The sequence below is a fragment of the Micropterus dolomieu genome, linkage group LG02 (assembly GCF_021292245.1).
Source record: "Micropterus dolomieu isolate WLL.071019.BEF.003 ecotype Adirondacks linkage group LG02, ASM2129224v1, whole genome shotgun sequence".
Lineage (NCBI taxonomy): Eukaryota > Metazoa > Chordata > Actinopteri > Centrarchiformes > Centrarchidae > Micropterus > Micropterus dolomieu.
In genome coordinates this window covers 28,568,925-28,591,708 of record NC_060151.1, presented here as the reverse complement: position 1 = coordinate 28,591,708, position 22,784 = coordinate 28,568,925, and the positions used below count along the sequence as shown (strand labels likewise).

The 22,784-nt window shown below is 40.1% G+C and overlaps 1 protein-coding gene and 1 long non-coding RNA gene across 2 annotated transcripts in view; one reads left to right on the top strand and one right to left on the bottom strand.

Annotated features, from left to right (window-relative positions):
• Positions 1-479: 479 nt before the first annotated feature.
• The window catches only part of gsg1l (gsg1-like), a 43,113-nt gene continuing 20,808 nt past the window's right edge, over positions 480-22,784 (top strand). Inside the window, exons 1-2 of the mRNA XM_046043642.1 lie at positions 480-971; positions 17,571-17,618. Of these exons, the coding sequence (XP_045899598.1) occupies positions 632-971; positions 17,571-17,618 (388 nt within the window). The 5' untranslated portion in view covers positions 480-631. The remainder of the gene's footprint in view (positions 972-17,570; positions 17,619-22,784) is intronic.
• Positions 15,202-16,503, bottom strand: LOC123967521. Its single transcript, XR_006824256.1, has 2 exons — positions 16,427-16,503; positions 15,202-15,635 (listed from the first exon to the last, which is right to left on the bottom strand). It is a non-coding gene; the product is annotated as an uncharacterized LOC123967521 (long non-coding RNA).

The following is a 22,784-nucleotide window of genomic DNA, read 5'->3' as shown; positions in this document are numbered from 1 at the left end:
TCTTTTTAATAATTTTTCATGTAAAAATGTTACAGATTCATTTGTTCCAGCTTCTCATAAAGGAACATTTGCTGCTTTTGTTTGTCATATATGACATTAGTCTGAGTATCTTTAGGTTTTTGACTGGAATCATCTTCATCAGGCTCTTATTAGTATTTTCTGACATTCAAATGATCAATTGATGATTCGACAGCGATAATGATAAAAATAGAGAGTTGTTGTAGCTCCTTATAGGCAACTTTATAGTTTTTTTTCTTTTTAATAAGAAGAGTCCGGTCACGGTGATGACGCACAAGGAGAGAGAGAGATAGAGAGAGAGAGAGAGAGAGAGAGAGAGAGACTCCGGTCACGTTTCTTCAGTGAGCGTCTCTGACAGTGAACGGTCTTCTGTCCTTGAGGCTGGAAGGTGTCAGATATGATGCTGAAGTAGATGGAAGAGGATATTCATGATTTACGGTCTTCTCTCTTCTCTCGGAGAGTCCGGACCACCTGTCACTTCTCTTCCCTCTGAGGACAAACTCGCACAAAGAGAAGAGAAAGAGGCAGCGAGACGCGCGTAATTTCTCTGTGCGTCTGTGCCGCACCATGCCTCTCCTCCTCCTCTGACCGCCTCCTGCTTCTTCCTTCTTGGATGAACTTACTTGCCCGAGCCTGCGGGGACGTGGCCGCTCGCATTGAGATAATGAAGACGACGCGGAAATGTCGCGCGCTGTTGTCGGTGGGTCTGAACCTGGTGGCCCTGTTCTTCTCCACCACCGCCTTCATCACCACGTACTGGTGCGAGGGCACACAGCGCGTCCCCAAGCCCAACTGCAGCAAGCAGCGACGCCACAACTGCATCGACTACGGCGTCAACGAGACGGACCAGAACAAGGTGCACTACAGCTGGGAGACCGGGGACGACCGCTTCCTCTTCCGCCGCTTCCACACCGGCATCTGGTACTCCTGCGAGGAGAACATCCACGAGGCAGGTGGGCACATCAGTCCAGGGGTCGGTAGGCTACCGAGAAATTCGTTTCCTGGACGCGTTTAGGACCAGTTTTGGCTCCAAACATGTGATACGTGATATACTTTCAATAATTCGGCATCTTGTCTGTCAGCAGTTGTTTCTCTTGTTATCAGAAGTTTAGTTTATATACTTTTAAATCAGAGATGAACTAATGGTTCCGTGAATTGGCCCTCCTGAAGAAATGAAGTTAAGGGGTCATCTTTAGCATGCACAAAAGACAAATCTCTGTGCGTAAAATAGTTTCAGTTTGTGTTTCAGCCAAACTGTTGGTTGGTTTGTGCTCAACATTTTCCGGAGGTTTATTGTTCTGATGCGTTTAAGGCTCTCTGAAGAGTGTGTGTAGTGGAGAATTAGACTCTCAGAGATAGAAAGTGCTGACTTCTTATTAGAGCGTAAAAAGATTAATGGAATAGTATACTGACCGATTTAATGGCAGCTATTTTGATAATCGTAATTTTTCAAGCAGAAATACAAAAGATTCTCTGGTTCCAGCTCATCAAATATAATGATTTGCTGCTGTTCTGTGTCTCACATTATAATAAACAGAATATGTTTTGGTTTTGGACTGTTAATCCAACAAAACTGCCCATTTCAAGATGTCACCTTTGACTTTGGGAAACAGTTGGTGGTTTGGTTTTTCACTACTTTCTTACATTTTACAGACTAAACAATGAATCGCTTAATCAATATAATAATTTGCAATATTTGTTAGTTGTCACTACCTTAAGTGTTATTGAAGGATATTTGATATTTAATATTTTTCTCATTGAAAGACCCAAACCAACAATGTGTTACGTAATCAGTCCATCAAACCTTCTGACTTCCTGTTTGTGCTTCTCTGCTCCACGCTCATTGGTTCCTATTGGAGATGTACATCTTTAAAAACACCTCACAAATGTAGAGTTTAAAAAAAATAATATAATCCATTATCCAAATTCTCCGTTTTCCTAAAACAGTTGGTCTCTGTAGTTTTTATTAAACGTTACTCAAACAGGAGGAAGTCGTGCATTTGTTTGGGACTGGATTAATACACATGTGACGGTCTGGCTGAGAAGTCTAGAAACCCTTAGTGATGGCCACACTCTGTTTCTGTTATTTTGTCCATCTGAGAGGATAAAGCCAAACATTCATCGCAGATTTTCTGTGTGTGTGTGTGTGTGTGTGTGTGTGTGTTGAGACATGTTTTGGCCGTGTATGAGAGTAAATAAACAGCTTAGCGAGACATAGAGAGATAAAGGGTTTAAAAAACTCTGTGTGTGTGTATGTGTGTGTGTGTGTGTGGGACAGATAAATTAAGGCAGTGTGTGTTCTGACCAGTTTAGAGTTTTTAAGGCAAATACTGGTGTTTCAAACTAACAAGACTTGTGTATCGAGTATTTGATCACATCCGGCTCTTTGGATGATGAACCAACCCCCCAGAAACAGCGCAGGGCTGTGAAGTCATTTTAGCATGTTCTTCTGGTCTTTAAAAATACCGCTGTTATCTAGAGACCGGTGTGTTTTCGGCGGAGGAGGTGAATGGCAGACCAACGAGCCAATTCTCAACAACGAGCCAAGGCAGCTGCAATGACATGATTGCAGAGGCTCGTAGGTGCATGTGGCGTGAGAACACACAGAGGACCTAATACATAAATAAATGACCTTTGGCTCTAGACTCAAAAAAATCTTTTTATCTCCATCCAAACCTAGACTTCAGGTCGAGGTTATGTGTAATGCAAGTTCTTGCGGCACTGTGGTCCAGTGGATAGTACAGTGTAGCATGTTCTCCCCGTGTCTGCGTGGGTTTCCTCCGGGTGCTCCGGTTTCTCCCACCATCATCAAAAAAACCCAAATGTTCGATTTTTCAGTCAATGCCATTTACCAGACACTGATATAGATCTGGAGTTGGTCCCTGGGCGCTGCACAGCGGCTGCCCACTGCTCCCTTGAGGGATGGGTTAAATGTAGAGTATGAATTTTGCAACATGTGTATGTGACAATAAAGTACCTTTAAAAAAATAAAATAAAAACAAGTCATTGTGACCTCTTCTCAGATCTACGTGGTTGATAGAGACTATGCCTGATTTATTCTCCAGTCCTGATCCTTATTAGCCCTTTTTAAAAAGAGATCCCACAAAACTGCAGTAAAAACCCATCATTACTCCGGCTTTCCTTTTTTACACTAAACCAAACAATGATTTTAGATGCATGCTAGCGTTCTGGAAGCAAAAGAGGTGTGTCAGTATCTTGTGTGACGTATAACGCGTTGTGCAGCCACAGTTCTTTCCAAATAATAATAATAAAGGCGGGTGAACTTAGTGTTGAGGTCCTTTAGCTACTCGTGCACATTTATGACACTCTGCAAATGCAAGAAAGTTGCTGTGCATCGTATATAACATGGTGTGACCAATGATGGATTTGTGCGAGCAGCGTGTTTGTTCCTCTTATTCTCTGAGTTAGCTGCTAACTGCTGTTCCCCTGTGGTGGATCACACACATAACACGTCATCAAAACATGACGCCCATGCTGAATCAATCACGTTGATTCGAATCAATCACGTTGATTCGGCTCTGTTACTCTCTCCGCTGCCGACTTAATGGTTGAAAAACAATGTCCCCCCATGTTTGTACCTTTTAAACAGAATAGCAAGCCGGAAAAACGGCACAACATTCCCGCCTTGAACAGGCTGTATAAAAAGGTCTATAAGTAAATTGATTTAGGTACAATCACGTGCACTAACATATACTTCATATGGTTACTGTTGCTGAATCAAAATAGAAAAGGTTCTGTTGCGACTCTGAAGTAAAAAGATAACAGTATATCCTCCATCTGCTGCTGTTTAATTATCAGCTAATAAAGATTTAAAGCCAAATACCTTCTGCCTCATCTACAACCTGCACCAAATTTTTTTCCTGCTCTTCCCTCTACATAACAGGCCAGAGAGAGTTCAGCCACAGTTCCCATCAGAGCTCTGTCCAACATCAACCTGAGATCAGGTCTTAGAATAACTGAAAACACCCATGTGGGAGTGCAGGACCTTCAAACAAGATCAACCTCTTATTGCAACAGAGCTGTAAAATGATTATGATTGTGGCGTGTGTCTCTCCCTCTCCCTGCTGGTGTGTGAGGAACTCCGCAGGAAGCCCACCAGGAGAAAATATGGTGGATTTCCTGCTTACCTCAATGTTTTATTCAGCAGTTTTGGAACAAACTCAAAAGATATGATGGTGGGTGACTGTTATGAAGATACAGTACTCCCAGCTCATGACCTCTGTATGCACCCTTGATGTCATGCTTTATGACACCTTGAAGACGACCCGGTCAGAAAGTAAATAATTGTAATAGAAATAAAAGCCTTTTTAATTCCATCTACCAAGGTTATTCTAAATTATGGCCGCAGAAAAAAAGTGTGCCTGGCTGTCAGGTTTCTATTCAGTGACCTATGTCAATAATAATAATAATTATAATTATATTAATAACTTTATTTATATAGCACTTATCAAACTAAAGTACAAAGTGCTTCACAAAAGATACACAGGCCGAAATGGACATGAAATACCACAATGGAAGATAAAATACATGATACAAAATAAGAATAAGAAAAAGCAATCACAATGAAGTAAAACAGATTAACTATAAGAGGAATAAAAGTAGAATAAATAGCTTAATATAACTAACATAAAAACCTTAAGATAAACGGGCAGCTCACATAAAATCTGAATTTGCCGTCCGATAAAAGAGCGTTTTTAAAAGAGACTTAAAAGAAGACAGTGACTCTGTGAGCCTTATTTCCTCCAGCAGGTTTTTCCATAGCCTCGGGGCCCTGACAGCGAAAGCTGTGACATCTTCGGTCCTGAACCTAGACAAAGAAAGAGAATAAAGACCCCTGGGATAAAATAAGTGAATTATGTAAGTCACGTGACATAAGTCATCTAAACATCGTTATTTAACATAAGACGTGTCACCTTTAGCCTTTCTTCAGCACAGGTCCAGAGCGTACTCGAGTGACCTATTATTTAGGATTATATATTACCTGTCAGCTGTCAAGTAGCCTATACAGCATTCTTCAGCGTCTTTATTACTGTTTGGTATTTCTGGCACTGCAGGATAAAGATGGTTTGGATGTCACATACATCACTGAGCAGAGAGTTATGTTAATTAACATTTTACAGCGTGACTCTCTCTCTCATTCATTCATTCATTCATTATTCCTTTGTCTTCTCTGACTTTACTCTCCTGATCTCTCTGTGTCACTGTTTTCCTTTACAGAATATAAAACCTCTAATGTTTCCTTTAAGGATCAGAGTAGAAGAGAGCGACAGCAACACGAGGACATGATAGACACGTTGAGCCACCAGCCATCACTGATTAACATTCATTAACTTGCAAACAGGTTATAGCTCAGTAATTCATAAACATCACAACTCGGAATATGAAATAACTCTAGGGTATTCTTTTAACTGAAGACAAACATAAGAAACACAGTCAAGAGAATATGTGTTGTATCTGTAACTTTACTGCTCAGACAGACCAGATAGACCAGCAACTTATCATAGTTTTGTCCATTATTCCTATCAGCAATGGTGCAAAGAGTACTCAGATCTTTAACTAATATAAAAGTATAAATACCGCAGTGTAAAAATACTTAAGTAAGTCCTGCATTCAAAACCTCACTTAGGTAAAACTACATAAGTATTGATTTCAAAATATGCTATAAGTACCATAAAGTAAAAGTGCAGATCAGCGCCATTTCAGAATAATATAATATCACAGGATAATAATTATTGATGCTTTACTGTGTACAGGTACTTTATATATTGCCTGGTAGCTTAATCTATAGTTATACATCATCATTTATTGGTTGATTACTACTAATCTGAATCTGAAAAGTGATTGGTTGGATCAGTGACCAGGATTTACCTCCTGTCTCATGCATCAATTCACAAATTTGGCTGAGGTTAAACATTTCTTAAGGTTTTTTAAGGTTATGGGCGCTACAAAAGTTACGCAATTACAGTAATGTGTTGCTTTTTGCTGAAATGCAGTAATATGCCTTTGGTGTGAGAGACCCAGGCTCTATCCCCCACTGTGACACATCCACCATTGTGTCCCTGAACAAGACACCTAACCCCTAGTTGCTCCAGAGGCGTGCGACCTCTGACATGTACAGCAATTGTAAGTCGATTTGGATAAAAGCGTCAGCTAAATGAATAAATGTAATGTAATAAAACGCATTACAAAAAGAATATCAGTAATATTATACCCCTTACAATCTCAGTAATGAGCGTAAAAACTCATTTCAACCCGAAAGTTTTTTTGTTTTTTTTTATAATTCACCAATACCGAGAAACATTTCGGCACCAGAAAAACAAACAAATATGAGTAAAAGAGTAACGTTATTTCCTGTTGTGGGAATCTGATGGTTTAAACTGGAGGCAATGAGCAAACTATTGACGGTAGCTCCCCTGATGGATCATGCGTAAATAGATTTCTATAGGCAATGTGTGTTTGTGCTTTAATGAATTACTTTCATGATCAGAAAGGCTGCTGACAGTTCATCCTGACTGATCCTGTCAGAGTGTCGTTAGATTCAAATAATCAGTGACGTTCTGCTGCTGTACCTCGTGCGTAACTGCACACAGCGTTTTTCTTAATGGGGACAGGATTCATCCTATTTCACCCATCTACCCCAACCGACCCCCCGCTACTTATCAGAAGCTTAATTTTTATGATGTCCGCGGATATAACTGTGCATCACTGGGACCCACCTATGCAGCACATCTTATATCAGCAGTGAAAGTAACTCAAAAGTAATGCAAAAGTAGTGTAAAGCATTACAAATCACAAACAGTACTTTTGTAATATAACTAATTGCTTTCAAATGACAGTAACTAGTAATCTATAATGTATTACATTTTGGAAGTAACACTGGTCACACTTGTTTAAAGATGGGAAAAAGATGGTCTTCGTTTGATATTGAAAAAGTAAACGCTACCTTAAAGCATGACACAGGATATGAACGCCGATAGCTGACATATGATGTCAAACTACTCGCTGCGTCACGTTTACTAAAACATACTAGCGAGTGCCAATTAGCTGTATATGAACATAACTCGAACCTTCCAATTAAATTATACCTATATCAACATTTGTAAGTGTTGTAAAAGCTAAAAATGTGCATTTCACACTGAAAACAGAAACACTGCAAAGCCTCTGAAGGTGTTGGATGTTTCCACAGGAGTTTAAAATGTTTGGATTTCCAGTGACATGGCGTCCACATCTTTAGCTCTGATTCAGTTTTTAAAGTTGAGCCCGAGAGTTGAGCTCCAGGCGTGTCCTGTCTTGATGTCCTGTCATCGCTGTTCTGTAGCTCTGAGCTCTGTAGCCTCCCTTCCAGTAAAAATGTTCCTGTTTTGATTCCCCTTTGTTGATAAAGCTGGTCCTGCCACCTTTGTGTGTGAAATTTTGTCCTGAAACTGTATGCGACTTCATTCTGAAACTCTGTTACGAGGACTTCACTGCATATTCAGAATATTTTTAAGTTTTACCTTTCGCATGATGAACAAAATCATCTGCATATCAGATCACTGCCGTTGGTGCTCCAGATATTTCTGCTGTTAAATATTAAACATATTTTAATTAGTCCTGATAAAAGGAAGCTTTTGTGCTTGCCTGAAAAATGTGCGAACAATACACAGCAATTATTTATTAGTGTGCTTTCTTAGCCAGGGTCCATTTTGGAGGGGAGTTCTGTATTGTTGGAAGTATTGTAAAACACAAAAAATTACATATGTTCAAAATGATTTTTTCATTTCCATGCTTCACCAGCTGACACGTGTTTCTACCATCATGTCAGTTTCCTTTCTGGCTGCTTAAACAGGGACATTGTGAGGAACATTTTTAGAAGGCAAACCATCTCACTAAGAAACAAATGCCCAAATACAATAAACACTTTTAACAGGGGTGTGCAGACAAAAGGGTTGTAACTCCTGCTCAGAGTCAAAATCAACAACACTATAAAGAGCATGATTTACACTTTTGTTAACACTGTAAAAACAACTTTTCAGTTATTCGCCAACAAACCAAGGCAGTTTCTTTCTTCAGCAAAACTCCTGATAACTTAAACTTGTGTTCTTCCATTTTAGAACTTATATACTTAGTTCACATAAACCACATTCAAACATCATGAGCTGCAGTAATCAGGCAGTGTGGTGTGAGGAGAGGAGGAAGAAACACAACTGGAAGTACTTTAAAAGTAAACAGCTGTTGGCTCAGATTAATTTCTGAAGCTTGTCTATTTAAACAAATCAAAAATGACCCATTGACAGAAACTAGTAATAGTAATTTTCTGTTGGATAAACATAGAAGTTTGATTCAACAAACATTATAACTTCTTAAATTGAGCTGAAACAATGAGTTGAAATTGGATTAGACATTAGACTTCCTGTTTGAATATCTGTGTTTTTCTATTATCTATCATTTTTTAATTATTAGGGCTCAGAGTGTCCGATTAGGATGGTTCTTATATTGCTAGACGATCCCCTCTACATGTTGATAAACAGATATTTGCTGTAACGTATCTGAAAAACAACAAAATATGGAATACTGTACCTAAATAAGACATGCCTCAGTCAAAAGCCTGTAAACAAAAGGAAGTAAGGGGAGTTTGGGGGGGCACAAAATTATATTTTGCCTCTGGCAACAAGATACGTTCATTCTGAGCATCGACTCTCAGTGTCCCAATATTACTGTTTTTCACAATTGCTAAGACACATTTCTTGAAACCTTCACCCATATTCTCAAAATTTTAAACACAAAACCCAGTCTTTCAACTACATTCACAAAACCCCTGACTGTTCTGGCAAAATCAACCTCAAAACCATGTGATCTGCGCTCAAAATCAAACAATGCTTTCAAAACATCAACACAGCCAGTCAATATGTAAAACACTACAGAGCATTCTTTAAACACTACATCAAAAAACTGAGAACACAGCGTCCAGGGCATGTAGTTACAGAAAAATTGTTTTTGCGTAGAGGAAACACATTTTCCAATTTAAAAAGTATATTAATCACAACTTAGTGCAGTAAATATATAGTATACTGTAAATACTACAAGTAATACTGTATGGATATCTGTATATTCAAATACAGTAAACCCAAAGAACAAAGAAAACTATACAGTGTCTTTCAGATGCAACGGTCACAACTGAAGCAACTTTTTCAAAACTCTTCACACAGTCTGCATTACCAACATGCATCCTGGCCAAACAGTTAATCTCACCTCCAAAAGTCACTCAAACCACCAAAACACTACATATAAGCCTCAAAATAAACTTGTTCAGCCAAAACACTGGCAACAATAACCACTCAGAAAGCACTCTGACCTACAAAACACTAACAACAGGAAGCAATACGTTTGACATTTGTTGAACTTTTATCCTTGAAATGTGACTGATATTTTCATATAAATAAATATTTCATTATAGAATCCAGTTATTTTCAGTCACTTTGATCAGATCATAATTGAAATTCTACTTGTTCAACCTTCACATCATCTGATCACTTGTGCACATCATATGTAAAAGCAATTTCTCAGTCTTTTCAGAAATTGCAAATTGCACATGCTTTGACACATTTATGCAAATTATTATGTACATTTGTCTGCTGTTTCTTACATTATCAATTGCTTACTGTATGTCATTGCGTAAGTCACTACATGCAAAATGGTTGAACACGTCATAATCTGCATTTTCCTACATATGTCTATTAGGCTTGTTTTGTAAATGTGTCCTACAGTAAATTGATGAAGTTCTGATCTGTTGTTCTGTGAATAAGAATCTGTGGCCCAATAGACAGGAACATCAACCTGAGGGGGTGTTTTCATGTTTCCATTTCTTATTTTGTAATTATTTCCGTTGTGCTATGCAGTGCTGTAAAATAGTCTTGTTTTTTTATTTTCTGCATCACAATGACATGCTCTGAAAACAAATCACAGTGCACACAGTAAAAGTCTAACTGTGAATCCTGTCCAATCTCTTGCAATATTTACTGTAACTCTGTACTGTTGATCTATGCCATACAGAAAAAGTACAGCCTTGTGCATTTTCAGTCACTGTCATCAAAAGTTTAGCCATAGTTTACCAATACAAATAGTTTTGCAAATGTACCAAAGCGACTGAGAAAAAATGGAAGAAACCTGTAACTGTTTCACTTTATTGACTGTACTATAGTATATGTTTCAAGAATGAATCAGAAATGCATTCAGTAATTTACTTGTGAAAAAAAGAATTTCCTGCAATACATTTTTTTTTACATAGGTTGTTTACATAGTTAACACTGGTACCTGATGACCACAGTCTGTAATTGATGCACCATCCCCTTGAACCAATTCTGCTAAAATATAAGCAAGATTTTCTGTATATATTTGTCCAGCTACAGCAAAAATGCAGGAAATTTGCAAACATTTTTTTGAACGTATTTTTAACAGTTTTGGACACAGTGTGTTAAAAAATGTGCTGCAGATATACAGTGTTTTGCAGGTGGTGAAGTAGTAATGGGAAAAGAGTTCATGGATTTTGGAGAAAGTGGTCATTGAATGCATTTTGTGTGAAAGCAATGAAAAATTATTCAGAGTTTGGTCCACATACACTTCTGTTTCGATGACTGTGTGAAGAGTTTTGACCAATGCAGGTTAGCAATTGTAAAAAATATGTAAAAAAGTGTATTGCAGCACTGAAATGTCAGGAACTTCTTTTTTTCACAAGTAAATTACTGAATGCAGGTTAGCAATTGAAAAAAACTGTAAATGAAAAGCACATTACACTCAAATGTTGTGCAACTGCAAAATCAAAGTCAATACAGTAAGAGACTTCAACCTTGCCAAGCAAAGGAGGAAAACCCTCAGAAGTGCTGGTGCAGCCCGACTGTAACAGCTCTCACCACAGGCCTATTCCATTTCCCGTAAGAGATTTTCTCTAGTGAATGACTTTCGGTCATAGACCTTCCACCACAAGGCAGAGAAAATTCTTCTGTTGGTTTGAAGTAAGGGCTGTGGGTTGAAGGTAAACATTTATGAATCACTGGTTGCTGGTTTACATTGAATCACTTGCTTAGCAGAACACCACAGTGAAAGCTGACATTGTCCCATAGACAAGATGTACAGCCGGCTGATGATCCTGCTGCTCACGCTCAAACACAAAATTCCAACGAACACCCAGAAAAGTAAGATGTTCAGGGTTATATGGCCCCAAGGCTGAATGACAGTAGAGAACCTGTCCCTTACTTGTAGCTTGGTTTGATCACATCATTAGAAACAAGAAAGTGTGCAGAATTATGAGTTGTTGTGTGTAAACGATGACAGCTGTGTTGTAGTTGTGTTTAACTTTTGCTGCATGTATTTACCATTTTGCAACACAAGTGCGTCACAGTGCAAAATGTGTTTTAGTGAGTGAGAAAAAGAGTTTTGCAAAAAGAGTGGATGAGATTTGCAACTACCTGAACCTGTTTAAGGTTTTGCCAAAACAGTGACTGATTCGACAAATGGGTTTAGGCCATCGAGCACTGGGTTCAGAGGGTTTACTGTTTTAGCAATTGTGAAAAACTGTATTGACGCTTGGTCAGGCTGATTGATGTCGTACAACTTTATTACTTCTCTCTTAATCAGTGTCACTCTGCTGCTCCTCAGTGTTCCTGTTCTCCTTTTCTACAAGCAGCCTGCTGTGAAAATGGCTTCAAATTTGTGTCCTTTAGAGAATTGAAAAGGATCATTTGACAACTCGAGAGAGACGTGCAGAGAAGTCTGATTCTCTCTGTCGAGGTCCTGACTTCACTTAACTTTAACCTCTCTTAATGTAACCGTGCGTAGATTGACTGTAGGAATCTGATTGTGACATTATGTTTTGTGTTTCATTCTGCTGCTGTCACATCTGTACTGAGAGAGAGACCTGGGCAATTAAAGGTTAAAAATTAAAAACACAGTCATGCTGTCATTATCACTTCAGTGAGGCTTACTAACTTCATTACATCACTACATCTGGCACAACTGGCAAAGAGACTCGTAAGCAGCTCAGCTTGATACTGTTTTAACAGCAGTAATGAGAACATAGTCTGTTGCTCCAAGAAGAAGGCTTTAGTCTGCAGAAAGTTCACTTTTAAATCAAACTGAGCTTCTTGTAAACTCGTCATAGTTACTAAATGTAACTTTCAGCAGCCGGTTTCATTGGCAGTTATTTAAAAAGGTATCATTTAATTTACTTGGGTGTTGCAGTAATTGCTGTGTTATAGGTTTCTTCATTAGGTTAACAGTGTATTAATTGGATAATGTAAAAATTGAGTCCTCACAGGAAAAGTCAACATACTGGACTCCGATTGGTCGACAAAATCAAAATGAGGTCAAGCTGCTAACTGGAGGTTTTCCAGTTCCAGCCAGACCTCACCAGAAAACAGGCCGTATTGGTCGTATGTGCAAGCTTCTTCTTCTACAACCCATATTTACATTTATTGTTAGGCCTTAAGTGGCGATAGTAATTATGACAGGATTACTACCTACTGAATTAAATCTGTCCAGTCAGTTTACAGGCAACATGTCTCCATACCTTAATGACAGAGTGAGTCCCAAAATGACATATGTGAACGCTGGAAAGTAAAGGTGGCAGGCATACAGGACCTTAAGTGCATCATTTTTTATTATGTTTAGGCAACAAAACTACTTGGTTAGGTTTAGGAAAAGATTGTGGTTTGAATTAGTTATGTTAGTAAGTATTCGTGTCCCTTTACAGACTTTCTCGCACTTTATACTACCTTTTGACAGGAGCAGTATGAAGTACGAGAATGTCTGTAAAGGGACGCGGTCAGGGAGGATGGCTGGGTCAAACAAACACAGAATCTGTGTAAAACCAGAAGTCAACGCCGACTTGTTTATATTCACATAGCATTACGTATGTGTAACATTACATCAAGTTACTTACTAACATAAGTATTTAACGCCATGTCAGTTATGTTCTTAAGGTCCTGTATGCCTGCCACCTTTACTTTCCAGAGTTCATAAATGTTGCTTTGGGACTCACGGGCCATATACCAACTCTGTCGTTTAAGTGTGAGGACATGACCAAACTTGGGATGAAAATGTAAATTAATTAACAAACCTGAACCAACCTGAGCAGCTCTAAGCAGCTCTACAGACATAAGGAAGTAACACCAAGGGCATCAGATGTGTGATGACAAGTCGGTGAACTACTGCTCTAAAAGCTGTAAATTCAATGACACAAAAAAGTGAAGTATACCTTTTTGCATGGCTTTCTCACCTACCTTGTTCAGACTTACTTTTCAGTTTGATCCGAACGAAAATTAGAGGTGCGAAACCTCTCGATATAATGTTACCGCACAACGAAGACGTTCATTTGGGGAAACTGAAGTATAGCAACTATTTGCATCTGTTTATTCCTCATTCATTCATTCTTGTCAAAGCAGAACTGTTTACAAACCAATCAATGTCAAGTTTAGGTGGACGCAGCCCCCAGCGACGTACAAATATGTCAGGTAAAGTTCTTTAGTGCGCTCGCGTAATTGCAGTGTGAAACCAAACCAAAACTAACCACATGAATCAAAACATGAACTTTGGTTCGGACCTTGGTGCAGACTTAAAGATGTGAAAGGGCCCTAAATCAAGGTTCATCAAATGAGACTGCAGTCTGACCCCTTTCCTTCTATTCAAGTGAGTTCTCTCTGATCCGGCTGAATGAAGCGGACAGAGTCATAACCGTAGAAGTAATGATACGTAAGCCGTTGTTTCACAAAACCATTCATATTCATTACAGCTGCAATTAGCCCAGAATGACATCGGATCACAGATTAAACAGACTGCAGAGCTGCTGGCTGCAGGGCAGGGGGAATAATGAATAAGAGGTGTGAAAGTGAGAGTTGGGAGTGTGAACTAGAAATACAAGAAAAGAAAACCACCTGAAGCCTCTTTAAAATGAATCTATTTCATTAGGTAGACTAGGAGCGTGATAACTGGGATTTTTTGGTTAATTTACATTTTAGAGGACCGTTGTCTCCTATGTGCAGTGGGAAGGTGTAGGAATACTGATTGTGCTGTTAGTTAGTGCTGTCATCAGGTCACAGACAAGCCCGCTCACTCTTTAATTACATTTTAGATTCACGTCCTAATCAGACGCTATGCTGCTCACCTTTTGGCTGTAGCACACTTTCACTGCAGCTCACTGTCGTCAGGTACACATTCGTCTGTTTCCCCGACTCTCTATTCATTTCCCTTGAGTTTTAACCTTGGAAAACATGAATTATAACTACCTCGGATGAGTTTCTCTGCAGTATTTGTCAAACAGCATGCTGCATTTATAACAGGGAGGGCATAGACCAACTTTTAGCTGGGGACATTAGATTTTAATTTTAGTGTAGGTAAAGTTTGGGAAACTGGCAAACAAGAAGGATGACTCGAATACTAGATCATTTTGACACATCAGATGGTGAAAGGTGGTTTACTTAGATTACAGTCTTCAGCTGTCAGACAGGTGGAATCAGGCAAACAAACAGAAGAATCAGCAGACTGGCAGGACATAAGCAACAGTTGGACAAGCAACAGACAGGCAGCAAAGGCTGGACCAGTACTGCGTCAAACAACCTGTAAATCTGGCACTGAAGCTCGCCTCTGTTTATAATGAGAAATTGAGGAGGGGATGATGGACAGCTGAACAGGAAGGTGAAAGGGTCAAATCATCTCCAGGGGAAGGAAACTCAATAATAATTTTCCAGGTGCTCCATCACTCTGTCTTCACACCATGTGGCCACTTAAATGAAGATTTAAGATGAAGCACATTTGCCCTCTTCTGCAGACTCCAAAACACTGTTCAAAGATGAATCTTGACACAGCTGTGAACCTACAGTTAGGCTACAGGCAGATCCAACAACTGATCTTGCAACCACACAATGCATGCTGGGTAGTATGGACAGAACGAGTCCCATGGGCGGTCGATCCCACAAAAGTCTACTAGAGGGTATTGGACCGTCACTTGTGCCGTCTTCATGTCATATGGGAGTTACCATAATTATCAGTTTCTGTTCACGTCAACATCCAAGTCACACAGGAATCTTTCTCCTCTCATACGATATGAACGACACATTACTGCTTTGTACAAAAATGTGTGAGCAGCAACATATTTCTATTAAACTCTAATCAAACACAAAGAGAAAGCAATCTGATTTACGAAAGATTTAATTGTTAGAGAGTCCTTCCTAGAGCTGGTCACTATATATATAGAGTACAATACAGCTGATTTTGTGCACTTCATATCTGATCGGAAAGAGCAGACACAGTTGGGTAAACAGCAGAGGCAATATCTGTTGAATTTCGCAGCAGTTTTCACCATAGACTCGAGTTTTAGATTGAGTCTATTTTAGCCTCTGAAAGTTAAATTATCCTCAGTATCCAGGAGACAAACAAGAGTATCTTCATCTGTTGTTTGGGGGAGGCTTGTTGGGAGTTCAGTGTGAAGGTGTTGGTGTTCAGGCTGGTTATGGATGGGCCTGCCTGCTGCCTGTGACACTGCAGAGGCTGAGTTATGGCTCGTGTTGTGGCCGCTGAACTGCGACCTGCATGGTCCCACCGAGCTCTGATCAACTCTCTGCTGCCTGAGAGTGCCAGAAAACAGCTAATGAAAGCCAAGATGATACTGCACTAAGCAAAAACACTCCCTACATGAATATTGTACTAATATTACGTGAGAACAATGATATCACTGTTAAATACGGTATTGGAGTATTTTATACATGTGAATGTAATGAATTTTGATAAACCCACTAAATATAAACACTGATAATTTACAAGTTATGGTGACATTAAAATGTGTGACAGTTACTGTAAAGTAACTATGTCACTCCGGACACTTTTTAGGATTTTTATAATGTAACAACCATAGACTGTATATAAGAAATGGACGTAGTTTATGAACTGCTGTTTCTGAAGCCTCGAGTTTGGCCGATGTGGCCAGTGGCACCAGACGTGACCATATTTGGACGAGACGGTTGAGCTAACGGCCGTGTGCGGAGCTAGCTAGCTTGCTTATCTGTAATTCATGTTAACTGTCATTTTAACAGGGCTGACAGTTTTGTCTTAAAACTTAATGTACTCACCAGAGAAAGTGAACAGCCAACTCCTAATAAGCTTTTTCAACGGCGCTGATTAAATTTACACAGTGCCGTGGGTACGAGTCGCCTGATTGACAGGTCACCATGGTAACGACTTGTCAATCATAGATAATCCCGCCCTGAAACGTATTCTGCTTTATGGTCTATTTTAAAAGAAATGGGACCATTATTTACTAAATTTATATTGAAGAAGACATCAAACTATCGAGACCATAAACTCATTATGAAAGTGTTTACTGAGATAATTATTCAGGTAAGAAGTAGGGTCATTTTACCATTATTTCCAATGGACTTCTTTTTGCAACCAGAAGCGTCGCCCCCTGCTGGCCACTCGATAGAATGCAAGTTTCAGCGACTTCCGCGTTTGCATCAGATCGCTGACCGGAAGCTGGTGACAACTGATCTGATGACGTATTTCTGCAGTCAGCCTTGTTTGTAGCACGCATCACACAAATTAGTTCTTTTTTAATGGACATTTCATGATATCAACAATCAGGAGTGAAAAAATACGGCTGAGAAACAAAGAAAGAAAGATCACCAACAAGTGAATTATACAAAAGAATAAAGCCTGAAGAAAAAAAGAAAAGAAAAAGTATAAAACCAAGCTAGTCGCTCTGTGGAGCTATACTTTAGCACACTATGCATGGTATGCTGTTACGATGTTTAGCATATTCAACATTTTAGTTTAATGTGTTGGCATGCCAACATTTGCACATTTGATAATTAGCACTACCAAGCTACAGGGTTGTCATTAATTTTGCAGGTATTTGGTCAAAGTCGTATAGTATTGGTCAATGTTGACCTGATCATGGTGCTAGAGAAAAAGTCAGTGGATCATTAAAGTTATTTCAGCTCATCCTGAGGTGAACATAAATGTTCAGGACCAAATTTCATTGTAATCCATGCAATAGTCGTTGAGATATTTCAGTCTGAATCAAAGTGGTGGTTCGACCAAATGACGGTTAGTGTGGTTAAGTCTAATATCTTTCTGGCATCATTGATGAATATAGTGTTGTCACATAATGTTTGACAAACTCCTGACATCCCGTCAGCAGAATATTATCTGCAAGTGTTGATGTGTAGAATAACAGCCAAGTGACATTCAGGAGTCGTGTTTGCCAGCCCGACGCATTAATAGCTTGTATTATCGGTTTTATGCACTGACACTAACACTCATTTTATCCTTTTCTCTCCACCTTGTGCATTTATTTTCATCCTTTCATCCTTCTCCTTAATCACCCCCTCCTCTCTACATCTACATCTTTCTTTCACTGCTATCTTCCCTTCTCATTTTCTCATTCTATCTCTCCTTCATTCCCAGCGCATTTCACTTTGCGTTCTTTACCTTTCCCCTCTTCTTTTCCTCTTTACATTCATCTTTACCTCTCCCTTCCACCCCCCCCTCCCCTCCCCTCTCAGGTGAGAAGTGTCGGAGCTTCATTGATCTGGCCCCGGCGTCGGAGAGAGGTGAGTTATGACCGTCATTAGGCATCTCCGCCACCCCCTGCCGCTCCCCACCTGTTCTTCAAGCCCAGGGAAAACCATGGGAAAAACAAAAAGAGATATATACACATCTCTTTTATAGACTCTGTGTTTTTAAGGAGCTCTCAGAAGTGTATTGTCATCTGCTTTATCACTATTCAGCCACATTTACCTGCAGAGAAAATGATGTTCACTTAAATCTTTCTTTTTAAATTTACCTCTTTCATCTACTGGCTCACCTCAAGGGTGTACCTGAACCTACTACATAAGAATGTATACCAATTAAAATATATAATATAATATAATATAATATAAAATATAAAGTCACAAAATTTTCTAATTAATCAGCAATAGTCATCTTATCCATCTGAGATTAGACAGATGTTGCTTCAGTAGCAGGTAGTTTTGTGGCTGTAAGGACGTCTGATTGTAAAGAAAGAACACGTCCTCAAACCTAAATGACTAAATAGGTTGATTGTCATGTTCCCCAAAACCACATATAAGACCATTTCCAAAACAAAATATATGTCCATTTGAAAAAGCAACAACATAAATGACCATTCCCCAAAACGACACATATGAGAGTTTCCTGTACCAGTCCAGAGACAGGCGTACTGGACATGGTCACATGATAATAACATCATCACATCATAAAAGATCTTTGTTTGGGTTCAAATATCTACATTACGTAAGACATCTACAAAATGTAACTTAAAACATGTCACATTTTGACTTTCTTCTGCATAGGATTCAAACTTCAGTTTGAGTGAAAGTAATGAGTTTACTTGACTCATCCATCCACCCCACCACTCTCCTTACATGGACTTTGTCACTCTTTATTCTACGTCGTCTGACTTCTTCTTCCACTAGAGGTTGCAGCCTAATAAAAAACGTCAATATGGGTCCTTAAAAGCTATATAATAATCTACCCATACAGCCGTTTTTCTGGTGAGGACAGGCTGAAAGAAATGGTGTGACATGTCCTTAATGTAAATGAAACCAAGGACATGGTTAATGACTCCAGAACATCAGCTCCAAAATAAGAATTGACAGTCTATGGTGAAGTTTAAACTGAGACGATGGACAATTCCAAAGACAGATTGTGGTTTGGGTTTTTAAAAAAAACATACAACATAATTTGTCTGTGCCTCTCAAAAAGCTTCAGAAATCACTGTGAAAAATTCATGCATATTATGATTTAGTTAAGATTAGACTCAAAAAAGCTGACACTGCTATAGCATGATTTGGGTTAACATAAGAACTTTGTGTCCCATTGCTTTTCTTGGGAGGACAGGACCATTTAAAGTATTTTAACAGACAACAAATTCTGCCATTTTCTGGCGAGAACAGTGTCAACATTCACAGCTGTACACTGAACAAAATTATAAACGCTTTTGGTTTTGCCCCCATTAATCTTGAGCTGAACTCAAAGATCTAAGACTTTCTCTATGTACACAAAAGGCCTATTTCTCTCAAATATTGTTCACAAATCTGTCAAAATCTGTGTTAGTGAGCACTTTACCTATCCCGAGATAATCTATCCACCTCACAGGTGTCTGCGTTAGGCTGCCCACAATAAAAAGCCACACGAAAATGTGCAGTTTTACTGTTTTGTGTTTTGGGGGGGTCCGGAAATCAGTCAGTATCTGGTGTGACCTCCCGCAGTGCAACACATCTCCTTCGCATAGAATTGATTAGGTTTGTAGCGTACCTACGTATGATTAATAAAATTATTAATATTAATATTCGGAAATATTAATTCATAAACTCTAGTTTTTGGGGCACCACCTAAAGATTTGTTGTCCGCCCAAGGCTTTAGGAATCCTTGAGTATAGCTTAATAATTGCACAAAGTTCTGGTAATTCGTTAGTAATTAATGATTCAAATATTCAAAATCGTTAAGTTAATCAATCAGTCAGTCTCAAATCTGAGGGCGAATCCTCTGTACAGGGACCGAGGATGCTAAACAGTACACACACACACACACACACACTATAATTAAGGTGAAATTTATTGCCTAACAGTGTGAGTAAATATGGGGTCATTACAGGAATAACAGTCAAACATGAAAACAAACCAGAATGTAATGAACAGAATATGCGGGAACGAATGACCGTAAGTTATTTTGCAAATTGAGTAACGGGCAGTCCGCCTTGGCTTGGCGCTCTGAGTTCGGTTGGTGTCGCTATAGCTCAGTGGAACACACTCCAACTCTGTCGTTGGAGCAGCGGCTTAGTCCTTCCCCCTGAGTTGAGGATTGAAAGAACTTTCTGGGTTCCTGGGTCAAAAGTTGCGTAAAACGATCGGATAACATAAAACACCAAAATCAAATAAGACACGCCCGGAAGGAGTTGAAAGTACGAAAAGAGCAGGATCAGAATTACAAGAGTTACAAGAGCTATAAGAAGTTACAAGAGAGTTACAAGAAGCAGAAGCGTTACAAAAGGGCCACAGGATCTTTTATCTTGTCTCTTTTTGGGTTGTTGTGACGTCATTTTGGAGTGGGATTTTACTAGGGCATAGCCTTTTGTGTCTTAAAATGTTTTAACTTTTACTTGGAAGAAAAAGTATATTTGCATGTGTTTTCAATTAATCTCTTCTCCACAAGATCAACATTTGAAAAATACTTAATTCTAAACATTTATCATGCTGCAACATGAGGTGATGGTCTTCAATGAGTAGCACAACAATGGGCCTCAGGACCTCGTCATGGTATCTCTTTGCATTCAAAATGCCATCAATAAAATTAACCTGTGTACGTTGTCTATAACACACGCCTGCCCATAGCACGGGCCTCTCGGTCCACAATGTTGACATCAGCAAATCGCTCACCCACACGACCTGTACAGTGAAAACCGGGATTCATCCGTGAGGAGAACACCTCTCCAAAGTAGATGCCATCAAATGTGAGCATTTGCCCACTCAAATTGGTTACGATGACGAACTGCAGTCAGTTCTCTAACGTTCTCACGCAATGTTAGTGCTTCAACTTCACATCAACCAACATTTGTTGCTTATTTCGTCGTGGACAAATTCAGCCTCAGCCCCTCGGACGACGAGCTGTTCCAGAGCTCCAGAATCTACCCCGTCTGCCGTCTCATTCACTCCTCGATGGCAGGTTGCCTGGTCATCGCGACCGCAGTCCTTCACCCAGGTCCCTCAGCCCAGCTTGGTTTACTACCCTCCGACCTGGGTTGCCTCCTTTCAGGTTGCTGTTTTTTCCACACTTGTTCCTTCTGCGGTGGTGCACATGCCCGTCCTGGCTGCCATCATAAGCCCACCAAGCCCATTTCATGACTGTGGCAGTTTCTGAAGACACCCATAAACATCCCAGCCCTCGATCTTGCAAACCACCCCAACTGCCAGTTTGTCGACTTACTCATCCACGGTTTCACTTGTGGTTTTCATCCGGGTGTCGAGGTTTTTCCCGACCATTTCTTCTCCTGCCGCAACCTCCAGTCTGCAATGGCCGAACCCGACATTATGGATGAGCTCCTAGTTAAGCAGGTGTCAGATCATTTCATGATCACACCCGTCACCGGTCCTCCTTTCCCCATTCACCGGATTAGCCCGATCGGTATTGCGACTCGCAAGTACTCTGGCAAGAAGAGACTCATCATCGATTTATCTTCCCCCCACGGCAACTCGACACCCAGCATTAATAGCCTTATACCCAGTCAGGATTTTTCCATTCACTACGCTAATATCGCTCAGCCCGTCAGCCTTATTTGCCTCGCTGGCCCCGGTGCATGGTTAGCCAAGGCTGACATAACCTTGCCCATACACCCCGATTTCTGGCATTTGTTCGGCGTTTCTTGGAACGGTTCTTTTCACTTCGCCCTCCGTCTCACCTTCGGGTGTAAAAGCAGCCCCAAAATCTTTGACTCACTTTACGAAGCTTAATGTTCAATCTTGCTCAATAACTACAGACTCCCATACGTCATCCATCTCTTGGATAACTTCCTCATGGTCATACCCTCCTCTTCTCCTCCAGAGCATGACCGCTCCGCACTGAAATCTGCCTTCCTCCAGCTTGGAGTCCCCCCCTTTCCCCTGAGAAAGGGGGACTCACCTCAACTTTGCAATTCGCATACTATACAGGATGGTGCAATTTCAATTTCTTTCCATACCTCGTGCGGTCTGCAGCGCCCCTCCTTAGGCATCATATCCCTAACCAGCTACATCTCCCACGCCCATTCGGTTCCCAAGATCAGTACTTGCACTATCCAGGTATACCTTAGTGGGATCAACTTCTTCATTAAACTTCTCACAGGAGCTCCAGCCAATTGCACACTCCCTCAAAACTTGCGACATCAGTGCCATTGTGCTGTGTGATGGAACTTAACATTGTCGAGTGGCCTTTTATTGTGGCCAGCCTAAGGCACGCCCGTGCAATACAATGCTGTCTGATCAGCATCTTGATATGTCACACCTGTGAGGTGGATGGATTATCTCAGCAAAGGAGAACTGCTCACTAACACAGATTTTGACAGATTTTTGAACAATATTTGAGAGAAATAGGCCTTTTGTGTACATAGAGAAAGTCTTAGATCTTTGCGTTCAGCTCATGATGAATGGGGGCAAGAACAAAAGTGTTGTCTTTATAATTTTGTTCAGTGTATTTTGGTCTGAACAACCAATTGTTCAGACTGTACAGGAGCAATTTGTGCTGCTGCTTTCTAGTTTGTCCTGATCTTACAGGAGAAAAAGTCTGCCCCAAAGCCTCAGTGTTCTTCAAACATACTAGTTTGTACAACATGTTTTTCAACAACATTTAAAGGCAAAACTGCCTGTGGGTGCTTTCAAACCTGCATTGTTTAGTCCGGCTGAATTGGATTGTAGTTCTCTTTTCCCTTTGGTGCAGTTTGTTTGGGAAAATCTGAACAGAGCAATTGTACTCAGGCACAGACCGTAACAACCGCACCGAGACCCTTTAGAGAACGTGGTTCGGTCTGGTCACAAACATATTCTGGAGCTGTTTGTTTGCAGTAGGAAGGTGGTCCAACCTCGATCTTACCCAACTACAAATCATACTTTGTAAATTTGGGCAAAACATCTCCCGCAGGTCTGCTTTGTATGCTTGAGATGCAGATGAGCAACAGCAAAAGTTAGCAGGTACCCAGAGAATGAAATGAGGTCTGACCTGCACTA